Raw genomic sequence first — 20,315 nt, forward strand, 5'->3', positions numbered from 1 at the left:
TTTAGTTTCAGAAATCCATGGTTATGCATTTTCCTTAACCTAAATTTTAGCAATTGTTTTTTATCATATCTTTTAACTTTCATTATAAATATTGCTACTTTAGTACACACATCCTCTTATGAATTTAGAATAGTTCCATCTTATACATGTGCCATCCAGGTCTAGATGTCTAGATGTACTACAATTTGTAGCCATCATTTTAACTTTGTAATTGTTTTTATATCTGTAGCAGAAGGAGGCATGTAGATATGTGACATAGCTTGCTTGCCACTGTAATCCTTAGCACTGGACATAGCAAAGAATAAACGAGCTAAAATAAAAATGCCTCTTTTAAACAAGGAAAAGAAAGATAGACCAGGTCTTCTTATATAATCCTGGCTGGCCTCAAACTTCGAGAGATCTACCTACCTCTGCCTGTAGATTAAAGATGTTAGCTACCTTGCCAATATTTCCATCCTATCCACCCCAACACTTCCTCCTACTTTACCACTTCCCTAACACATCTCCTTTCCTTCTTTACATCCCATTTTCTTTCTTTCTTTCTTTCTTTCTTTCTTTCTTTCTTTCTTTCTTTCTTTCTTTCTTTCTCTCTCTCTCTCTCTCTCTCTCTCTCTCTCTCTCTCTCTCTCTCTCTCTCTCTTTCTTTCTTTCTTTTTAAAAAATAACGGAAGTCGAATTAGTGCTTTCCTGCATACACATGGGTGTGTGGCCACCCACAGGAGCATGGACAGTATAGAGGTGATGCTCTCAGAAAAAAATGACCCCCTCCCCCTTTGTAGCCATCATTTGCACTTGCCAGTAGTGATAGAGGCACAGGAGCCTGTCTTCTATCCATGTTGCATTGTTAACTTGCTTGTTCTTCTGCTGGTCTTATGCAGGTAGCTATAGCTACTGTGAGTTTATGAGTGCAGCATCCATGCATGTCCAAAAGACATTATTTTACAGTACTCCTCTCTATCCTCTGGCTCTTAGATTCTTTCCATTTCTTCTTCTGCACTGTACCTTAAGCTGGAGGAGTTGATACAAATATTTTATTTAGGGTTGCACCTGATAGTCATTTATTCTGTCTAGCTATACTGTTATATCTACATGCATAAAGAAACAATGGGAAATAATAGGGTATTTTATAGATTTAGAGTGATAATGAGAATTGGAGAGATGAGTAATAAGAGGGAGATTATTTTACTGTAAACATTTTAAAAACATTGTGACTGGATTGTTAACTTGGAAAATTTTTATAAGAGTATTGAGGGATGGTGGTATTAACATGTTGGTGGAATTCTTGCCTAACATACACAGGTCCTAGGTTCTATCTCCAGTATGATACACAGAAAAACTTGTTTGTTGTTGGGTGGGGACTTGTTACTGTCAGAAAAGTGACTTCAAGACCATTCTGAATTACATACCATGGTGGAGGAGGGAAGATTTAAAGAGTATTAATTTCCTCTCTTTAAATTAGAACTTAGGTCTGATAGTTTGATTTGTTAACAAAAATAGCTATGAGGTTTATAACTTTCAGAGAATACAGACTGGGGTGCTTTATGTCCAACTTTATCTAATCTCTGTCTTAATTAATTGTGTGTGTGTCTGTGTCTGTCTTTAAGAGAATGGGGTCCTAATTCCAACCTCCTACAGACTTTAAAGGTCACACCTTTAGACAAGCTAATTTATCCTTCTGGGAAATATGTCCTCCTTTAAAAATAGAAGATGGAATTGGTTATTTTATCATAACTTTGAGTTAATAAAAATATATAAAAATAGAATGTTGTAACATTAAAGTGATATGGGAAGTTGTAGAGTCATGATTGTAGAAACAGATTATTCTAATTTTTTTCCTCTCTATTTTCCAGGTTATATTTCACACTATGTGCTGACTGTATCTACAGAAGATATTTAAAAAAAAGATAAACTTTTTTCCAAGATTTTGATTCCAGTGGAATCTTTGCTTTAGATTTTTTTTTTGTGTGTGTGTGTGCGTGTTAGTGAATTGTAACTCCAGAAGCAATGCCTGTACAAGCTCCACAATGGACGGATTTCCTTTCCTGCCCAATTTGCACTCAGACTTTCGACGAAACAATTCGAAAGCCCATCAGTTTGGGCTGTGGCCATACTGTCTGCAAAATGTGCCTGAATAAACTCCACCGTAAGGCTTGCCCATTTGACCAGACCACTATCAACACGGACATTGAGCTTCTTCCTGTGAACTCAGCATTACTGCAGCTAGTGGGGGCTCAGGTAATATAGTAACTTAATATTGGCTATCGTCGTTAATTGACTTTTTAGTTATATGTGGTTTTGTGTGGGCATGCTTATTTTAATGTAGATACAGATGGTTGCCTATAGCAATATTTATAAATATGTATATACTTGGATTATTATTTGCATATACATATTTATACTTGGATTATTATTTCCTTGCCTCATTAGCCAAGATAATCTTAAGGACACCATAGTCTCAATAGCGGTGTACATGCCTTTTGTTTAGATAATTGGTTTCTAATACAATATTCCAATAAAAGGAACCAGAACTCTTGGGAGGGATGGTCAATTCAAGGACAAGTATTCTAACAAAGTGCGACTATGTCAAAAGCATACCAGAGCTGGCTGAAAGAGCTCCTAGTGGCCAGAGCTGGAAGGGTTGAGTAAGATAAATAGGTATGTATTGAATTATAACAGTAGGAAAAAAGGCAAAGGCTCTATGTCAATAAAATGGAAATGGAGAACAATAACACAAAGATACAACTATAGTTTTTTAAGTTTTCATAGTTCTGTTTTATTTCTCGCGCCTTTGATTTTATTTCATTTAGGAAATTTAAAGTCGTCCTAGAACCCTTGAGTTTATGCCAGTCTTTGAACCCAAGTCTATCCTAAGTTTGAGTCGTTTTGAACAGTATATAGAGAAAGGTGAAGAGTGCTGTTTTATCTGAGGGAAGTTGTTACTTACTCATTTTTTTCCTTTCTTGGCTTTTAAAAGGTTTTATTTTCACTGGATGTTTTGGTGTGTGCCTTTATTAACAGCACTGGGTAGAAGACAAGCAGGCAAATCTCTTGAGTTCAAGGCCAGCAGTGTTAGAATAGTGAGACCTTGTTTCAAAAAGAAAGAAAAGAAAAAAGGGTTTTGTTTTTTTTTTTTTTAATGTAACTGTGTGCCCCATGTGTCCAGGTACCCTTGGAAGCCAGAAGAGGGTATTGGATCCCCTGAAATTACAGGCGGTTGTAAGCTACCTGATGTGGGTACAGGGGATTGATCCTGTGTCTTCCAGAAGAGCAACAAGTGCTCTTAACGGCCCAGTCATCTCCCTAACCCTTTAAGAAGCTGTTAAATACATCTTAATGTACTTGGGAAGTGGATGCCCATGCAACCACCATTTTGATATAACTACAGCACCTCTTATCTAAAGTAGAGATATAGGCTGCTTAGCATGTTCACAAGTACAATGATGTTTGAACAAAAGGAGGAGGATATAGGAAATAAAACATAAGAGATGATGAAGAAGGAAGAAGAGAGGAGGAGGAAGAGGAAGAAAGAAGAGGAAGAACAACAACTTTTTCCCAACTGCGTGTGCATGACTCAGGCCATGATAAAGACTCAAAAACAGACCCTCAGGAACAGCCATAACTAATAGAATTCTAAAATTTAAATTTAAATCATATATTTTAAATTTTAAAAAAAGGAAAGAAAACTAATCATACAAGAAGAAAGACTAAATTAGAGGCTCTTCAGGTCAATTAACTACTATTTTTTTAAAGATTTTATTTATTTTATATATGTGATGAGTACACTGTAGCTATCTTCGTACTCCAGAAGAGTGCATCTGATCTCATTGCAGATTGTTGTGAGCCACCATGTGGTTGCTGGGATTTGAACTCATTACCTCTGGAAGAACAGTCAGTGCTCTTAACCGCTGCGCCATCTCTCTAGCCCTTCAACTAACTACTATTCTATTAAACTCTGGAATTCTGGTTTTTACCTGTGTGATACTGTGGTGGATGATTCTTATGTTTTTTTGTTTTGAGTGTGTTTTCTTCTTGATTACACCTCGCTTCTTACTATTATATTTTTGCTTGTTTATTGATTGATTGTTGGGAGGCACATAGAGGAGAGAGGCAAAGAATGGCTTTCTCCTTCCACTGTGTGGGTTCTGGGAACTATGCTCAGTCAGACTCAGTGGGTGGCAAGCACTTTCCACCTTTGGTCCATCTTGATGGCCTGTCTCAGATTATATCTGTAAACTTTATCACTGAAAGTGATATCATCTAAAAAAATATTTAATCTCTGGCTTCATCACAATTTCTACAATTGAAGAGCGGTTTTGATGGATAACCTATACCAAATACACATATTTATGTTAGAGAAATCCAGCAAATGCTGCCTCAGCCAGGTGAACTGGATTAATGTAAACAGAAATAAGTCATATTGATAGTGAATCTTTAGCATGCTATGATGAAAAGAGATTTTTTTTTCTCTCTGGACTTACTGCCAAAAATATCTAACTCCAGTCTCTTTGTGAGAAAAATGAAATCCCATCAAAAGTCAGTATACAACACGCATCCTCACTACTCCTTAAAACTGCCAGTCATCAAAACACAGGAAGAACCTTATAAAGAGTGATCACAAATCAAGAATTCTGGATGAGCTTCTGGAATACAGGAAGGCTGTTAGGCAAAAGTAAGGCATTCTGAGTAAAATCAGAATTCTTAGCTAGAATGAGCTAAATTATCATTATAGTCATATTGGCATATTAATATCAGTAAATGTATTCTATCAAGAGAACATTATAATGAGAATGAGGTGTGGGGTGATAGGAATTTCTGAACTGTCTTTGTCATTTTTCTGTAAATGTAAAGTGCTTCTATAAAACTGCTTTTGTTTTTTGCTTGTCTTGTTTTTAACCAGGAAAAAATGATTAATCTTACTGCTAATCAGGAAAATACAGGTTTAGATAACAACAGGGTTTGATTTGTTTCTGTTTCTGTTTTTGTTTTTTTAGCTCTTCTTACAAACCAGGGTCCAAATGGTGATGGTCCCAGGTGGCCATGCAGGGCTCTTGTGTATGCTAGGGAGAGTGCAAACTGTCAGGCTCTGGAAAATATAAAATAGAAAATGCATATAACCCTGTAACTATAGTGGCTGCACTTAACAACATCAGGTTATCAAACCAGATAGTTTCAACACATACATACAAGGGGGCCCTATAGAGGAATATCACTACAGTCTCTAAAAGTAACAAGTAAAAAATAGCCTGAGCATCAGAACTAATTCACTGTGTAGTCTATTCCACAGTGTTATTTACAGAAGTTCCCTAAATCCCCACAAATATATTGCAAAAATGAAGTTTTTTTTTTCCTTAAAACAGGATCTTACGTATCCCAAGCTGGTCTCAAACTCACTGTGTAACTGAGGATGACCTTGAACTCTGATCCTCTTGCCTTTACCTCTTGGTTTACTTCTTGCCACCATTTCTGATTTATGTCGTCCTAAGGATTAAATCCATGTCTGTGTATATGAAGAAAATACTCTATCAACTGAGCCATCCCAGCCCTTACATCAATTTTAATAGCCAATGATAATTTGTGAGGCAGAGTCTATATGTTTGAGGCCAGCATGGTCTACATAGTTCTAAAACAACCAAAATTACATAGCAAAACTTGTCTCAAAAACAAAACAAACAGAACTAAAAATTCCAGTGACAAAGTCTAGCATACCAGTAATTTCTGTAAATTGACACAAATGATTGGATATTTGAGGATATGTTAGTAAGTGTACAGGAAATGGGAAGAATCAAGGAGAACTCACAGTATCACCTCAAGAAGGCACTTAGCAACAAACACAGACAAAATGACATCCTTCCCACCAAAGCCACTGAATCTTTTAATACCAGGATATCTTTTTGGGAGGGGGAGGGGGGCAGGCAAGATGAACAATGAATTTATTTATTTTTTTATTAGATATGTTCTTTATTAACGTCTCAAATGTTGTCCCCTTTCCTGGTTCCCCCTTCCCCAGAAAGTCCCATAAGCCATCTCCCCTTCCCCAATATACCAAAATATCTTAAGTTCATACTGATAATGTTTTCATTAGAGGCATTGTAGAAGAACATTTCCTAGGCTTCAACCTTTTCTAAAAAAAATATTTCTAGGTGTAAATTGAACTCAAACTACTAAATCTTGAGTTTACCTTTATATTTGAATAATACATTTAGCTCTGAAAACATGGGTTTTCCTTAGAAAATACTGATTTCGATGACAGATTGAGGTTCTATTGACTATTCTATTTCTATGTTCAAGCTCCCTCTAGTGGTACAAAAGAATCCCTACCCTTAAATTTTTAAATTCCTAAATTCCTTTCTCCTACCTGGTACCCCCCCCTCCACACACACACACACACACACACACACACACACATGTTTTCTTGAAAAACAAAGGCTTGCAGGCAATCCATTAAATTTTACAGATTAGGGACTAGAGAAATAGTTCAGTAATTAAGAGTGCTGAATTGACTTCCCAGCTCCCACACCAGGCAGCTTTTTTCACAGTCACCAGTAACTCCAGATACAAGGGGTCCAGTGCCCTCATCTGGCATTCATACTCACATGCAGTCATATACACACAAGGGAAAACAAAACTAGCTTGTTCATTTCAGTGTGTAATGCTTGTTTGCAAGTTCTTTAGCTTTACAAGTTTAAATTCCATACAGTTTGCTCCAAGATCTTTAGCTTTGGTGTTGTCTAGAGTATCAAGTGTTTTCAGCTTTGCTTTTGCCAGCTGCATGCCGCAGTTTGAGTATTCTGCATTCTGTTTCATCAGTGAGTCTAGCCTATTTATCCATTATGCCATCGTTAGGATTAGGTTGGGTTGTCAAAGGATTAAGTGCATCCTGTCTTAACAACATTTCTTTTTTCCTTTTTGGTGGGATGGGGTAGGGTATTGTTTTGAGACAGGATTTTGCTGCATAGTCTTGTCTGTCCTGGAACTCACTCCGTAGACCAGGCTGGCCTCGAACTCAGAGATCGTACTGCCTTTACCTCCCAACTGCTAAGATTAAAGGCGTGTGGTACCACTGCCCAATTCAAACATTTCTTATATGCACACACACTTTTATTATTAGTTAAACATGGCCGGAAAAATGACTTGGTGGTTAAGAGAACTTGCTACTCCTACAGAGGACCCAGATTCAGTTCTGAGCACTCATACAAGTGGCTCAAAACCTTCTACAACTATATTTCCTGGGGATCCAACATCAGCGTGTGGCCTCATTGGACACTAGGCGTGCTCATAGTGCACTTCTGTGCATGGAGGCAAAACCCTCATACAGTTAAAATAAATCAATTTGTGTTGGAGAGATGGCTCTTTAAAAATTTATCATACGCCCGGTGGTGGTGGCGCACGCCTGTAATCCTAGCACTCTGGGAGGCAGAGGCAGGCGGATTTCTGAGTTCGAGGACAGCCTGGTCTACAGAGTGAGTTCCAGGACAGCCAGGGCTGCACAGAGAAACCCTACCCTCTACTGGACTTGTCCTCTGACCTACAGGAAAGCCCGGAATAGTGCAGGAAGTCTTTGCCACCGAGGCAGAGCACAGCAGAATTCCACAGAGAGATCAGAGAAAACCTTTCCATGAAACATGACTGTCTTCTCTAATTCCACTCATAACTAGCCTAAAATTTGGTTTTTTTCTTCATATACCTCTGGCTGTTGCCACAATTCCATAACAACTTTTTTCTTAACTATTGTTTGAGCCTGCCAGCCTTGGCGACTCACACACCTTTAGTCCTAGCACTATGTGAATTTATGACAGAACAGCCTTAGTCTTTTAGGAAATTCAAATATAAACCAAAGCAAGGTGGCAGGTGGGAGCAAATGGTGGAAAGGTGGGTGTTGAGGGAAGGGTAAGCAGATTTTTTTTGTGTGTGTTTTGAGATAGTGTCTATATAGCCTTGGTTACCCTGGAACTTGCTATATAGACTATGTTGGCCTTGAACTCAAGATGTCTGCCTACCTCTGCCTCCTGAGTGTGCTGAGATTAAAGCTATATGCCACCACACTGACTGAGAGAAAATAAGAGCAAATATTTTAAATATTTTTACCACAAAGTATCTGAAATGATAATTTCTTAATTAGCCTAGTTCAATTATTACAGATTAAAAGCTTATATTATCGGGGAATCACATTGTACTTAATAAAGATTTATGGCCAACACTAACACATTTCATTAATTTTGAAAAAAGATCTACATTGAGGCACTACTTTTTACCCCATGCCATGGTTCTATAAGAAAGAGAAAGTAGGCATTGGTTACATACTCCTGTAATCCAACCACGTGAGAGACTTAGGCTCAAGGATCCTTGTGAGTTCACAAGTTGTTTAGATCCTACCTCAAAATCAAAAATTGGGTAATACATGATAAGTATATTATATGGTATATAAGCAGGTTACCTGTTGGAGACCACATAAGCACAATGAGTTATATTCAAATAATGAAATCATAATTATCGATAAAAATAAATGAAATATTGAGGACTGAGGAAATAACTCAACTGGTCAAGCATTTTCCTTACAAGCATGGAATCTTTAATTTAATCCCCAGAATCTAGATAGAAGTGTGTGTGGAAGCTAGAGATATGACGCAGGGATTAACAGCACTAACTGATCTCCCAGAGGACCCAGGTTTGAGTCCCAGCACCCACATGGCAGTTCACAACCTTTTGTAACTTATACATGTGGTACACAGACATATATATGTGCAGGCCAAACACCAATTCGTATTAAATAAATATTACAAAAAGATGTATGTTGGCGTACTTACAATGTCAAGCAAGGCTGGAGATCCCTGGATTCTCCGGGATCCTAGGTTAGGGAAGCCAGCCTAGCCTACTTGGCAAGTTCTAGGCCAGAGAAAAACCCGTGTCTAGGTCAGTGAAGAACAACCACTGAGGTTTCCCTCTAGTTTCTGTACATATCCACAAAAATGTAAGAAAAGAGTCTGGGTACATACCACACCTTTAATCCCCATACTTCAAAGAACAGCCAGTTTGGTCTACATAGTAAGTTTCAGATCAGCCAGGGCTGCACACTTGAGAGAGACCCTGTCCGGGGCAATAAAGGTATGAGGCTCTTTTTTGGGGGGGGAGGGGGGGGAAGAAATTTTTTAGTTTAGTTGCTATAGTTATTCAACTATAAGTTTACTAATACTGTAGATCATTGAATTGTATAAGCAATTCAGTTAATTATATAGTATTTGAATTCTTTTAATAAGGCTTTTACGGAAATAACAATGGGTGATATATGCAAGTAAAAGTTTGAAAGCATGTAGCAAATTTAGTAGTTTTAATGATATAAGCACCTGGACTATCAGTGGATAAATTGTACTCAGCAAAACGTTTAGTATAAATTAATGAAACATTCCAAACTTTTTGTTCTTCAGATCCCTGAGCAACAGCCCATTACTTTGTGTAGTGGGGTTGAAGATACAAAGCATTATGAGGAAGCCAAGAAATGTGTAGAAGAATTAGCATTGTACCTGAAACCACTCAGCAGTGCGAGAGGTAAATGTAATAAATAATAAAACCCTGCTAAGCAAACAACTGTTTGTTCATTTGATTGTTTTTTCAGTCAGAATTTCACTATGTAGCCCTGGTTGACCCAGAATTCTTTGTAGACCAGGCTGGCCACATTCGCAGAGATCTACCTGCTTCTTCTTTCAAGTGCTAGAATTAAAGGTGTGCCCCATCATAATTGGCCAAATATCTGTTATGGATACTTCTATCACTGCAATAATTGAGCTACAAATGAATAAAAATATATGAAACCTTTTCTTTCTTTTAGAAGGGCTTTTCATCTATTTTGACAACTTTGTCTTTTTGTTTTTTTCCTTTGAAGACAGGGTCTCATTTAACCCAGGTTGGCTTTAAAGTTGCTGTATGGACAGGATAGCTTTGAACTTGGTCGTCCTGTCTCTACCTCCCAAGGGCTAAGTCACTTATGTGGGGGGCATTTCGAAGTAAGCCCAGGGGATATGCATTCTAGCAGCTATATCCCAGTTCTTACTTGATAAACTCTGATTCTTTGTCTAGTTTTAGGTTGTATTTGTAGAAAATGGTAAGAAAATGGAAGTTGTCCTTACCTTCCAGAAAGGGCCTGTTATTAACTATTAGTAAGATATACCAATAATAATATACCAGAACTATTAGAACAACAGTATTTGGGTCTTGGATTAATTGCTGTTTGCTGTCAGTTTTTCTTCTATGATTAAAATGAGTAATAGTATTCTGAATGCCATATTGAGTGATATCTATCTACATACATTTGCTTTACTTTTTAAATGTTATTGTTATATGGTTTTATTTACTTAATTACTTATTTGTTTATTTTGATGTTTTGAGACAAGGTTTCTCTGTGTTGCTATGGCTGCCCTGGAACTTACTCTGTAGACCAGACTGGCCTCCAACATAGAGATCTAGCTACCCTTGCCTTTCAAGTGCTAGAATTAAAGGTGTGGAGATCTAAACTGTTGGTTTATTGTTTACTTTAAATATACTAATAAGACTGAGAACTAGCCCGCAAATGAGCCGCTCCAGAGAAAGTGCTCCTGGATCATAAAATTGCACTGTAAACCTAGAAATAGCTTCCTTGTTCTCTTTTCCAGGTGTGGGTCTGAACAGCACTACTCAGAGTGTTCTGAGTCGCCCAATGCAAAGGAAACTTGTGACTCTGGTTCATTGCCAGCTAGTGGAAGAAGAAGGCAGGATCCGTGCTATGAGGGCTGCTCGATCTCTAGGTGAACGCACAGTTACAGAGCTCATTCTCCAGCACCAGAATCCTCAGCAACTCTCTTCTAATCTCTGGGCAGCAGTCAGAGCTAGGGGCTGCCAATTCCTTGGACCAGGTATGTAATTAAAATTTGTTTGTTGCTTTAGCTGCTTACTTACCCTTACTTTAGGTATTCTAAAAGTATAAAGTAAAAAGCCTTAAAAAAATGTACAAACCCTCATCTTTTGTTAAATTCTGTTTCAAGCATTGTTCTATTTGACAATCCTGGCTTCATACTCTTTCAGAGAATTCACAGACTTTTCTCTTGATAACAAACGTTTATTCATTTTATTAGTCACTAAAAATGTCTTTCTATTAATCATTTATTTACTTAATATAATATGATAGAATTGCCCACAAATGTGGCTTCAAAATGTAGTTGTAAATATTGTTTGGGTTTTTTTTATTATTGTTGGTTGGTTTGTCTGTTTTGAAACAGGGTTTTGTTGTGTAGCCCTGGCTACCCTCGAATTCAATCTGTACATCAGGCTGGCCTCTAGTTCAGAGTGCTGGGGTTAAGATGTGCACTGCCATGCTTGGTTCATTGTATTGCTTGTTAATGGCATGGTATTATATTGCTCTTCAGATAATGGATTTAGGTCATCTTTGTTCACGATACATTTTGATTGTACCATTTTTCCTAGCAATGCAGGAGGAAGCTCTGAAGCTGGTCTTGCTGGCCTTGGAAGATGGTTCTGCATTGTCACGGAAAGTGTTGGTTCTCTTTGTGGTGCAAAGACTGGAGCCACGTTTTCCTCAAGCCTCTAAAACCAGCATTGGGCATGTTGTTCAGCTCCTCTATAGAGCCTCCTGCTTCAAGGTATGAACCTAAACTCTAGTTCAGCTTGAAACATTGCCATGTCTCTAAACTTAAGCATTAAATTTGAACCTTAATAAAATTGCCTGTACTTTTCAGAAAATACCAGCATTAATTTTATATGCTCTAGTTACATCATGGGTTTGGTCTGTTCAGTTTTGGTTTTGGCTTGTCTGTTTGCACTGGTAGGGATTGAACCCAAAGCCTTGCACGTGTTAGACAAGTACTATATTGCTGAAATACAGTCTCACCCCTTAAATCTATATGAAGAGATTCATCATCTTATCATTCCCTCTGCTTTAGTTAGGATTTCTACTTAGGGTTTCTATTACTATGATAAAACACTATGACCAAAAGCAGTTTGAGGAAAAGTTTTATTTTGCATGCACATTCAAACCACAGTCTCTGTCATTGGCAGAATTCAAGAGAGGAATTGAAGCACTTCATAGAAGAGTGCTGCTTACTCAGCCTGCTGTCTTAGCTCCATGACCACCAGCCCAGCGGTGACACTGCCCACAATGGGCTGGGCCCTCCCATATCAGTTATTGATCAAGAGAATGTATCACAGGCTTGCTTACACACCAGTCTAGTGGAAGCATTTTCACACAAAACTAGCCAACATACTCACCACGACTATAAGCAAAATTAGAGAGTGTATTTTACCTTTTAAAAGAGGGCTAGCCTATGTTGAAGTATTTTCATGCATATACATGTTTATTTGTACTTTTATCTTGGAAAATGGCAAAGTAGTTAAGTTTTTTTGTGTTTGTTCATCTGATTTCCTGATGAAAGGTTTAGTTGGACCCGACTTTGTTATAAGGATGAAATGGTAGGGGTTTTTTCATACCCATACTTGATTCTTTCTCTGAGATTGTCTACTTCTTGCTTAATAAAATCAAGTATTGTTTCAGAAAAAATAAAAAGGAATACATTTAAAAAAATTTAAGTGTGATCTATAATTTTTTTTATAATAGTGTGAGGGTTTTTTGTTTTTTTGGTTTTTTTGGTTTTTTTTTAGTAGAAAGTTAAAAGGGGAGAATTTTCTCCTATAATGATATAGCCCTTATAGGAATAAAAGGTTAACACAATACAATTTTATTTTTGACAGTATGGGGAATTAACCACACTGCCATGACCCACACCTTCAACCTCCAAATGTGTTTTAAAATGTCATAGGGTTAGAGTCTAGGTGAGAGTTATTTTAAACCTTTAGCTTAAATCCAGCCTGACTCAAAATCTAAGTTACTGAGATAACAATAACAAATACATCAGATGTGCTACAAAATTTAAAGTAAGTTAATATGGTAATATAATGATTTAGTTAGGTAACTGTACATAGCAAGTGTTAAATAAAGGTAGCTTTTTTTTAAGTATTTTTTTTTAAAAATATATGTGTGAGCCAGGCAGTGGTGGCACAACCTGAAATCCCAGCACTCTGGGAGGCAGAGACAGGCGGATTTCTGAGTTTGAGGCCAGCCTGGTGTACAGAATGAGTTCCAGGACAGCCAGGGCTACACAGAGAAACCCTGTCTCAAAAAAAAAAAAAAAACAAATCCAAAAAACCAAAAATGTGTGTGTGTGTGTGGCTTGCAATACATATGGAAGCTGGAATCGGCTCTGGTGGCACTCTACTTTAATTTTTGTTGGGGTACATGGAAACTGAGGGCTTACTGATTCAGGTAGCTGAGTACAGGCTTAAGGAGCTCTGTTTATGCCTCGTCAGTGCTCTTGACAGACATGGGACTAAAGTCCTTCTTCTTCCCCACTCCCATTTTATTTGTACTGGAGATCATGAACTCATGGAGAGCCTCATGCTTGTTCAGCAAGTGCTTTACCATCTGAACCATCTCTCCATCTCCCTCCCTGGATTTCATTTTTTAAAAGGTAGATTTAAAAAAAAAAAAAAAAACAGCGTTGGTTTTGCTGTTTGTATCCGAAATAGTTTTGTAGCCCTCCTTGATCTTGAACTTGTTAGATAGATAAGGCTGGCCTTGAAATTCTGATGGTCCTGCCTCTGCCTTCTGAATATTAAGATTGCAAGTGAGTACTACTACATCCAGCTGTGAGGCTTTTTTTGTTTGTTTTTTTGGTTTTTTGTTTTGGTTTTGGTTTTTCGAAACATTTTCTCTGTATAGCCCTGGCAGTCCTGGAACTCACTCTGTAGACCAGGCTTACCTTGAACTCAGAAATCCGCCTCTCTCTGCCTACCAAGGGCTGGGATTAAAGGCAGCTGTGAGTTTTATTATTAAAAGATTTATTATTATTATTATTATTATTATTATTATTATTACAGTCTAGCATCTCATGCTCTATACTTTTTGGCTATGGTCTGTTTCACAAAACTCCATGGAAAAATTAAGATAAATTCAGTTAGTCATATTGGAAGCTCTTTAGTTATTAGTGTCAGATAACCTAATGCTAGGCAAGTCATGATCTGAACTTATGAAGAAGAAACACATGTTGCTTTTTAAAATAATTGTTCATTAAATATATTATTAATTTTAAAAATGCCTGTATACACACGTGTATCTGTTAAATTCTATATTGTGAATTTTTGCCCACATGTTCATTCTTTCTTTAAGAAGATGCTTGACATCTATGGCTGGGTATGATGATGTTGCAGACCTTTTAACTCTATCACTTGGGGGTGGGAGCAGCAGAGGCAGGCAGATCTCTGTGAGTTCCAGGCCAGCCAGAGCTACATAGTGAGAGCCCTGTCTTTAAAAAAACGCAAGATTTTGACATCTATAGCAGGAGATGTTTTGTAGGCAGGATGGTATATTCCATTTTTCTCTGGCTATTTGCTGCTAAAAGAAAGTTGTTATTTTGATTTTTTTTTTTTTCTGGGCTGGTGAGATGGCTCAGTGGTGGTCTTGGAACACACATGGTGAAAGAAGAGAGCTGCTTCTTGGGAGGTCTCCACTCTGTGCCTGCCATCTATGGTACACATCAAACCAAGACACACAAAATAAATTGGATTTTTTTAAATCAGTTTTTTTGTTTATATGTGTTTAAAGTATGAGGCTTTTTTTTGTTATGAGATTTTTGTGTATGTGTCTTTTTAGGTCACCAAACGTGATGAAGACTCTTCTTTGATGCAGCTGAAAGAAGAATTTAGGACTTATGAAGCTCTGAGACGAGAACATGACTCCCAGATAGTGCAAATTGCTATGGAAGCTGGCTTAAGGATTGCACCAGACCAGTGGTCCTCTTTGCTTTATGGGGACCAGTCTCACAAATCTCATATGCAGTCTATTATTGATAAGGTAGTGTCTTTATTGTCCCTTACTTAATAAATGATCTTGGAGTCTTGATAATTGTTATTTTGTAATTATTTTATTTAAGAAATAAATATGATCGTAAAGTGAGATTCAGTGTGTCCAGATATTACGTCATAGCTAGTCCTATCAGAATGACAGTAGTTTTACAGTGTTTCAGCCAGCGCTCTCCACGGTCCTTGTCATCATCTCTCTCTCTCTTTACTGCCCAAAGAATCCAAAGGGCTTTGTATTTTCTGGAACTGGAGTTACAGATACTTGCAAGCTACCATGTGGGTGCTGGGAATCAACCGTATCTAAGAGCGCAGCCAGTGCACTGAACCACTGAGCCATCTCTCCAGCCCCTAAATCCTGCTTCTAAGTGCCTTTAATTTTATATAGGATTCTTTTAATGAATGATCTGTTTTCTGATTTTTACTGTTTGTATCTCTTCCTTGAATACTTTCATACTAGTCACAGTTCTCTACAAAAACAACTTATAGAATGAAATATATATATGGAGATTTACTGGAACAAGCTTTTTTTGTGTGTGTGTGTGTATGTATGTGTGTGTTCTCATTATATTTTTGTTGTTTTGTTTTTTGGGTTTTTTTAATTGGTTATTTTATTTATTTACATTTCTAATGTTGTCCCCTTTCCTGGACCCCCCCTCCACAAGTTTTAGAGAAATACTCAACCTTCAAAAATCCCAAATTAAATCAGATTTTAAAAATATTTATTCTTTGACAAGTTCATCTTGATCATATCTACTCTAACTGCCCTTTTTCATTTTTCCTACCCTCTACTCAGAATGATACATTCTTCCTACCTTCATAATCTTTTTGTTTTTCACAATAATCTTCCAAGTCCAGTTAGTGACACCAGCATGCACATGAGCTTGGGGCCATCCAATAATCGTGGTTCCAGGGGCATGTGCATCCCTGAAAAAAATAACCCTTTCTTCTCCGGCAGCCAACAGCTGCCAGTAACTTCTCAGCTAGGGGTGGAGCATCATAGTCTGTCTCTCATAATCTGGAATGATGACTGGCTTGATCTTGTGCAGGTAACCATAGCTGCTATGAGTTCAGGAGGACAACTGTGTCATGTCAGGAAGACAGTTAACAGTACTTCTTCTTCTCATCCTTCAGCTTTTTTTTTCTTCTTCTTCTTTTTTTTTTTTTTTTTGGTTTTTCGAGACAGGGTTTCTCCATGTAGTCCTGGCTGTCCTGGAACTCACTCTGTAGACCAGGCTGGCCTCGAACTCAGAAATCCACCTGCCTCTGCCTCCCAAGTGCTGGGATTACAGGCATGCACCACCACGCCCGGCTAGCTTTTACATTCTTTACACCCCTATTTTGTAATCTTTGGTGGTGGTGGTGGTGGTTGTGGTGGTGTGATATAGATGTCTTATTTAGGTCTGAATATTCAACAGTCATTTATTCTCAGAACATTGACCAGTTATGAGTCTCTAAACTCACTGCGGTCCATGCGGAAAGAAATGTCTCCAAGCAGGGTTGAGAAAAGCATTGATCTATAGGCATAAACAAAAATATTGAAGCATGTTTGATGACATTAACAGAACAAGTAGATTCACCCGTAGGGCCTGTGTGTGAACTCCTTGGTCATTGGCTTTTAACAGGCTTAAAATGCCAAATGTGAATACCAGATGTAGGACAGCCCATATTCCAGTTTTAAAAGCTCCTTGGTTACCCCAGGAACCTTCATGCCACATTACATTGATGGGCACCTCTTGCCTGGGCAGGTTAGCTGGTGGGTAAGACCATTATTCACTTATCTCCCTCCCCCAGTACCCTGCATAGAGCGATGTAGTACCATGAAAGCTAGCCAAGAGGGAGGAAGGTCCCATGTCTTTTCCAGTTTGATCTATGTTCTACAATCAAATCATAACAGGATTTTTTTTAACTGTACTAGACATTTGAAATTATTTAGACTATTTAATATATGAAATTTAGTTTGTACAGTTTAACATAGTGTTCTGATATTGGGTCTTAAGAACTTGAACTCATTCAGTATGACTATTCAGTAGCATTCTTATTATTATCTGACATGATCTCTAGATTATACTTCTAAATTTCAGGTATATGGAAAGACTACCAAGACCCCAACTAATACAGTGATATGGGGAGAAAGGCCTCTTATGTAAAGAGTATCATAACAGAGGGAACATAGTATTATACATAATACACCAAGCTGTGGATAGAAAGAAAGATCTTTAGATAGCAGGCGTTTCAGTCTGGCCATAGTATAGGTTAGGTAACCAAAGTAAATTTAATAAACTGCAAAAATGAAGGTATGAATAAACTGGTTTAAAAGGGTTATCTGATCTTTTGGAAAATTAATGTTTATTTTTTTTTCTTTTAAGTTGCAGACCCCTGCCTCTTTTGCACAGAGTGTTCAGGAACTAACAATTGCTCTCCAGCGGACTGGAGACCCAGCGAATTTGAACCGACTAAGACCCCATTTGGAGCTACTAGCCAACATTGACCCTAGTCCAGGTAAAGCTAAGAGAAGCTAGTGGCCCGTTTGTGTGTCCCTCAGTACTGCTTGGTTCTTCAGTCATCTTTTGTTACATTCCTCTAAAGTTTCCCAAAGTAGCTTTCTCAGCTTTTCTTTGGCTGCGTTTCCATTTTCCCATCTTCTCATAATACCTTGTTCTATTCATTATCCTCTTTCTTAGCCTTTACTTGGGCATTTCTTTCTCATCCCTTATTAACCTAAGAATATACCTAATGACCCGTTACTTGACCAGTCCTTCAGCTGCTGTCCTCTCAGAGTTCACTCCTACTGTGATCTGAATCTCTGCATTGCTCACTATAGCTTCCCAGTCACTCCTTCCAGACATGACTTTGTGTGTTTCCAGCGGTTACTAATACCGTATGTGTGCCTCTTTAACACAGAAGAACTTCTGCTCTGCTTTGTTTACCCCACAGTGTTTGTGCCTTGGAAATGTTTTCTCTGAGTCTTAGCCTCAAGTGTTAGCTCTGTATAAAGTAGATCCCCAAGAGCTCTGTCAGTGCTCCTGTCACTGCAGACCATATCCCCAGTGCTTCTTGATACTCAGCACCATCTGTCTGTTTCTAAGTGACGCCTGCTCTTCTAGCTGTGTTTCTTTTGTCTTTTTTGCATGTTCTTTCACCTGTTCTATATAACTTTTGAGACATGGGATTTATCTGTTTTTCTTTCGTAATTTCCTGTGACCCTCACATCCTGTTTCTTCCTCAATGATGGCTTTAGTTCTTTCCTCTGAGACTTAATGCTTTCAATTTTCTCTACTCTGATGCTGTCAGTTCAGGTTACTTATTGCTGCGGAGTAAATCATATCTCTACACATGCCTTTTTAGTAATGTGCCATTGCCTATAGAATGACTCTATGGCTTTCAGACCCTCTTAAATTTTCATCACTCCATGTTTACAGATCTAGTCCCAAAATGGCTTAATCAAATCAGATCTTTTCATTTGTACGTGTGTGTGTGTGTGTCTGTGTGTGTGTGTGTGTGTGTGTGTGTGTGTCTGTGTGTAGGGGGTAATAGCAATTATTTTCCCCATTTTTGTTAATTAGCATTCTGAACAATTAAAAAAAATAAATGCTACAGTTCTTACCACCATATAAGTGTATCTCCTACAGCTAGCTGGTATATTCTCTTCTTACGTAACAGTAGATAAACGGTTACCAAACACTCTGCACCTGGACGATGTCTCCAGATCTATAGCACTGTCTTAAATTTACTCTGATCAGTCATTTGTCGACACCATTCTAGCCAAATCTATTTTGTCAAGGTTACTGGTTCCACTGTCAGCTGAATTCACAGTTCTTGTCATATTCACCTCCCCACAGCGTGCGTGCGCGTGCGTGCGTGTGTGTGTGTGTGTGTGTGTGTGTGTGTGTGTGTGTGTGTGTGCTTGTGTGTGTGCTTACGTGCGACTGTCTGTCTGGAAGTAGTTTAAGAGAGAAGGATTATTTCAGTTCACAGAACAGTCTAATATAACAGAGAAGTTAAGGCAGCAGGAGCTTGAAGCAGCTTACATATCACATCCACAATCAGGAAACAGAGAGGGATTAATGACACAGGTAAGATGGATGTTTCCGTAGAAGTTAACATAATCAAGATAATCCACCACAGGTGCATACCCAGAGACCAATCTCTGCTGATTCTAGGGCCTTTTAAGTCGGCGCCACTAATCATCACAGATGAAAATGTGTCCGAAAGCTACAAAACAAGTAACTTGATTGCACTAGGTGAATATTGGATAAAATGCTGTGTAAGATTATAGGTTTTATTTAATTCTTAATTTTATAGATGCTCCTCCTCCAACATGGGAACAGCTAGAAAATGGACTGGTTGCTGTACGTACAGTAGTCCATGGACTGGTTGATTATATCCAGAACCACAGCAAAAAAGGAGCAGATCAACAACAGGTAAGGCGTTGCTTTTTGAAATCTTCAGATAAGCAGCTTTGGGTATGCCTAGAACTGACCGCTGTAGGTACAGATACAAAGCAGAAAAAATGATATGAATACTTTTAAGACTGACTATTGGGGCTGGAGAGAGGCTCCATGGTTAAGAGAACTGACTGCTTTTTGAGAGAACCCAGAGTGGTTCGCAACCTCCTGTGACTCCAGTTCCAAGGGAATCAGATGCTGTGTTCTGGCCTCTGTAAGTACTAGGCATGCACTGGTGCACGGACATACATGCAGGCAAAATATCCATCCATATAAAATAATTTTTTAAATTGATTTAAAAAAAATTTCTACCAGGGCTGGAGAGATGGCTTATTGGTTAAGAGCACTGACTGCTCTTCCAAAGGTCCTGAGTTCAAATCCCAGCAACCACATGGTAACTCACAACCATCTGCAACAAGATCTGACACCCTCTTTCATAAGGAAAAAAAAAAGATTTTACCAGGGACTAAACCACCAACCAAAGAGCACACATGGAAGGACCCATGGCTCCAGCTACATATGTAGCAGAAGATGGCCTTGTCAGACATCAGTAAGGGGAGAGGCCCTTGGTCCTGTCAAGGCCAGATGCTCCAGAATAGGGGAATGCCAGTAAGGGAAGTAGTTGGTGGGGGGTGGCTGGTGACCAAGGGGAGGGAGGATGGGATAGGAGGTTTTTGGAAGGTTAACAAGGAAAGGGGATACCATTTGAATGTAAATAAGAGCAAATATCTAATAAAAAAAATAAATATAAAAATAAAATAAGAAAATATTATGACTATAGAAACTAAGTTAACACGGGTAGCAGTTAGTGTCTTAATTTTTTTCTTAAATAATTTTATGTTATATTTTATTTTAATAATGTCACTTTTTTATACCAATTTTGAATCACTAGTACTTTTCAAATATTTGTAGTTTTTTTCCTGTGTTAGTATTTTAAAGAATTCCATTAATAATGCTTATTATACTATATGC

General features: G+C 38.1%; 1 protein-coding gene across 1 annotated transcript in view; it reads left to right on the forward strand.

Annotated features, from left to right (window-relative positions):
• Positions 1-20,315, forward strand: part of Rc3h1 (ring finger and CCCH-type domains 1) — a 63,390-nt gene that overhangs the window by 17,582 nt on the left and 25,493 nt on the right. The window contains exons 2-8 of the mRNA XM_052199810.1: positions 1,851-2,235; positions 9,423-9,543; positions 10,644-10,883; positions 11,452-11,627; positions 14,690-14,890; positions 17,265-17,397; positions 19,201-19,319. Of these exons, the coding sequence (XP_052055770.1) occupies positions 2,005-2,235; positions 9,423-9,543; positions 10,644-10,883; positions 11,452-11,627; positions 14,690-14,890; positions 17,265-17,397; positions 19,201-19,319 (1,221 nt within the window). The 5' untranslated portion in view covers positions 1,851-2,004. The remainder of the gene's footprint in view (positions 1-1,850; positions 2,236-9,422; positions 9,544-10,643; positions 10,884-11,451; positions 11,628-14,689; positions 14,891-17,264; positions 17,398-19,200; positions 19,320-20,315) is intronic.

Source organism: Apodemus sylvaticus, chromosome 12 (genome assembly GCF_947179515.1).
Source record: "Apodemus sylvaticus chromosome 12, mApoSyl1.1, whole genome shotgun sequence".
Taxonomy (NCBI): domain Eukaryota; kingdom Metazoa; phylum Chordata; class Mammalia; order Rodentia; family Muridae; genus Apodemus; species Apodemus sylvaticus.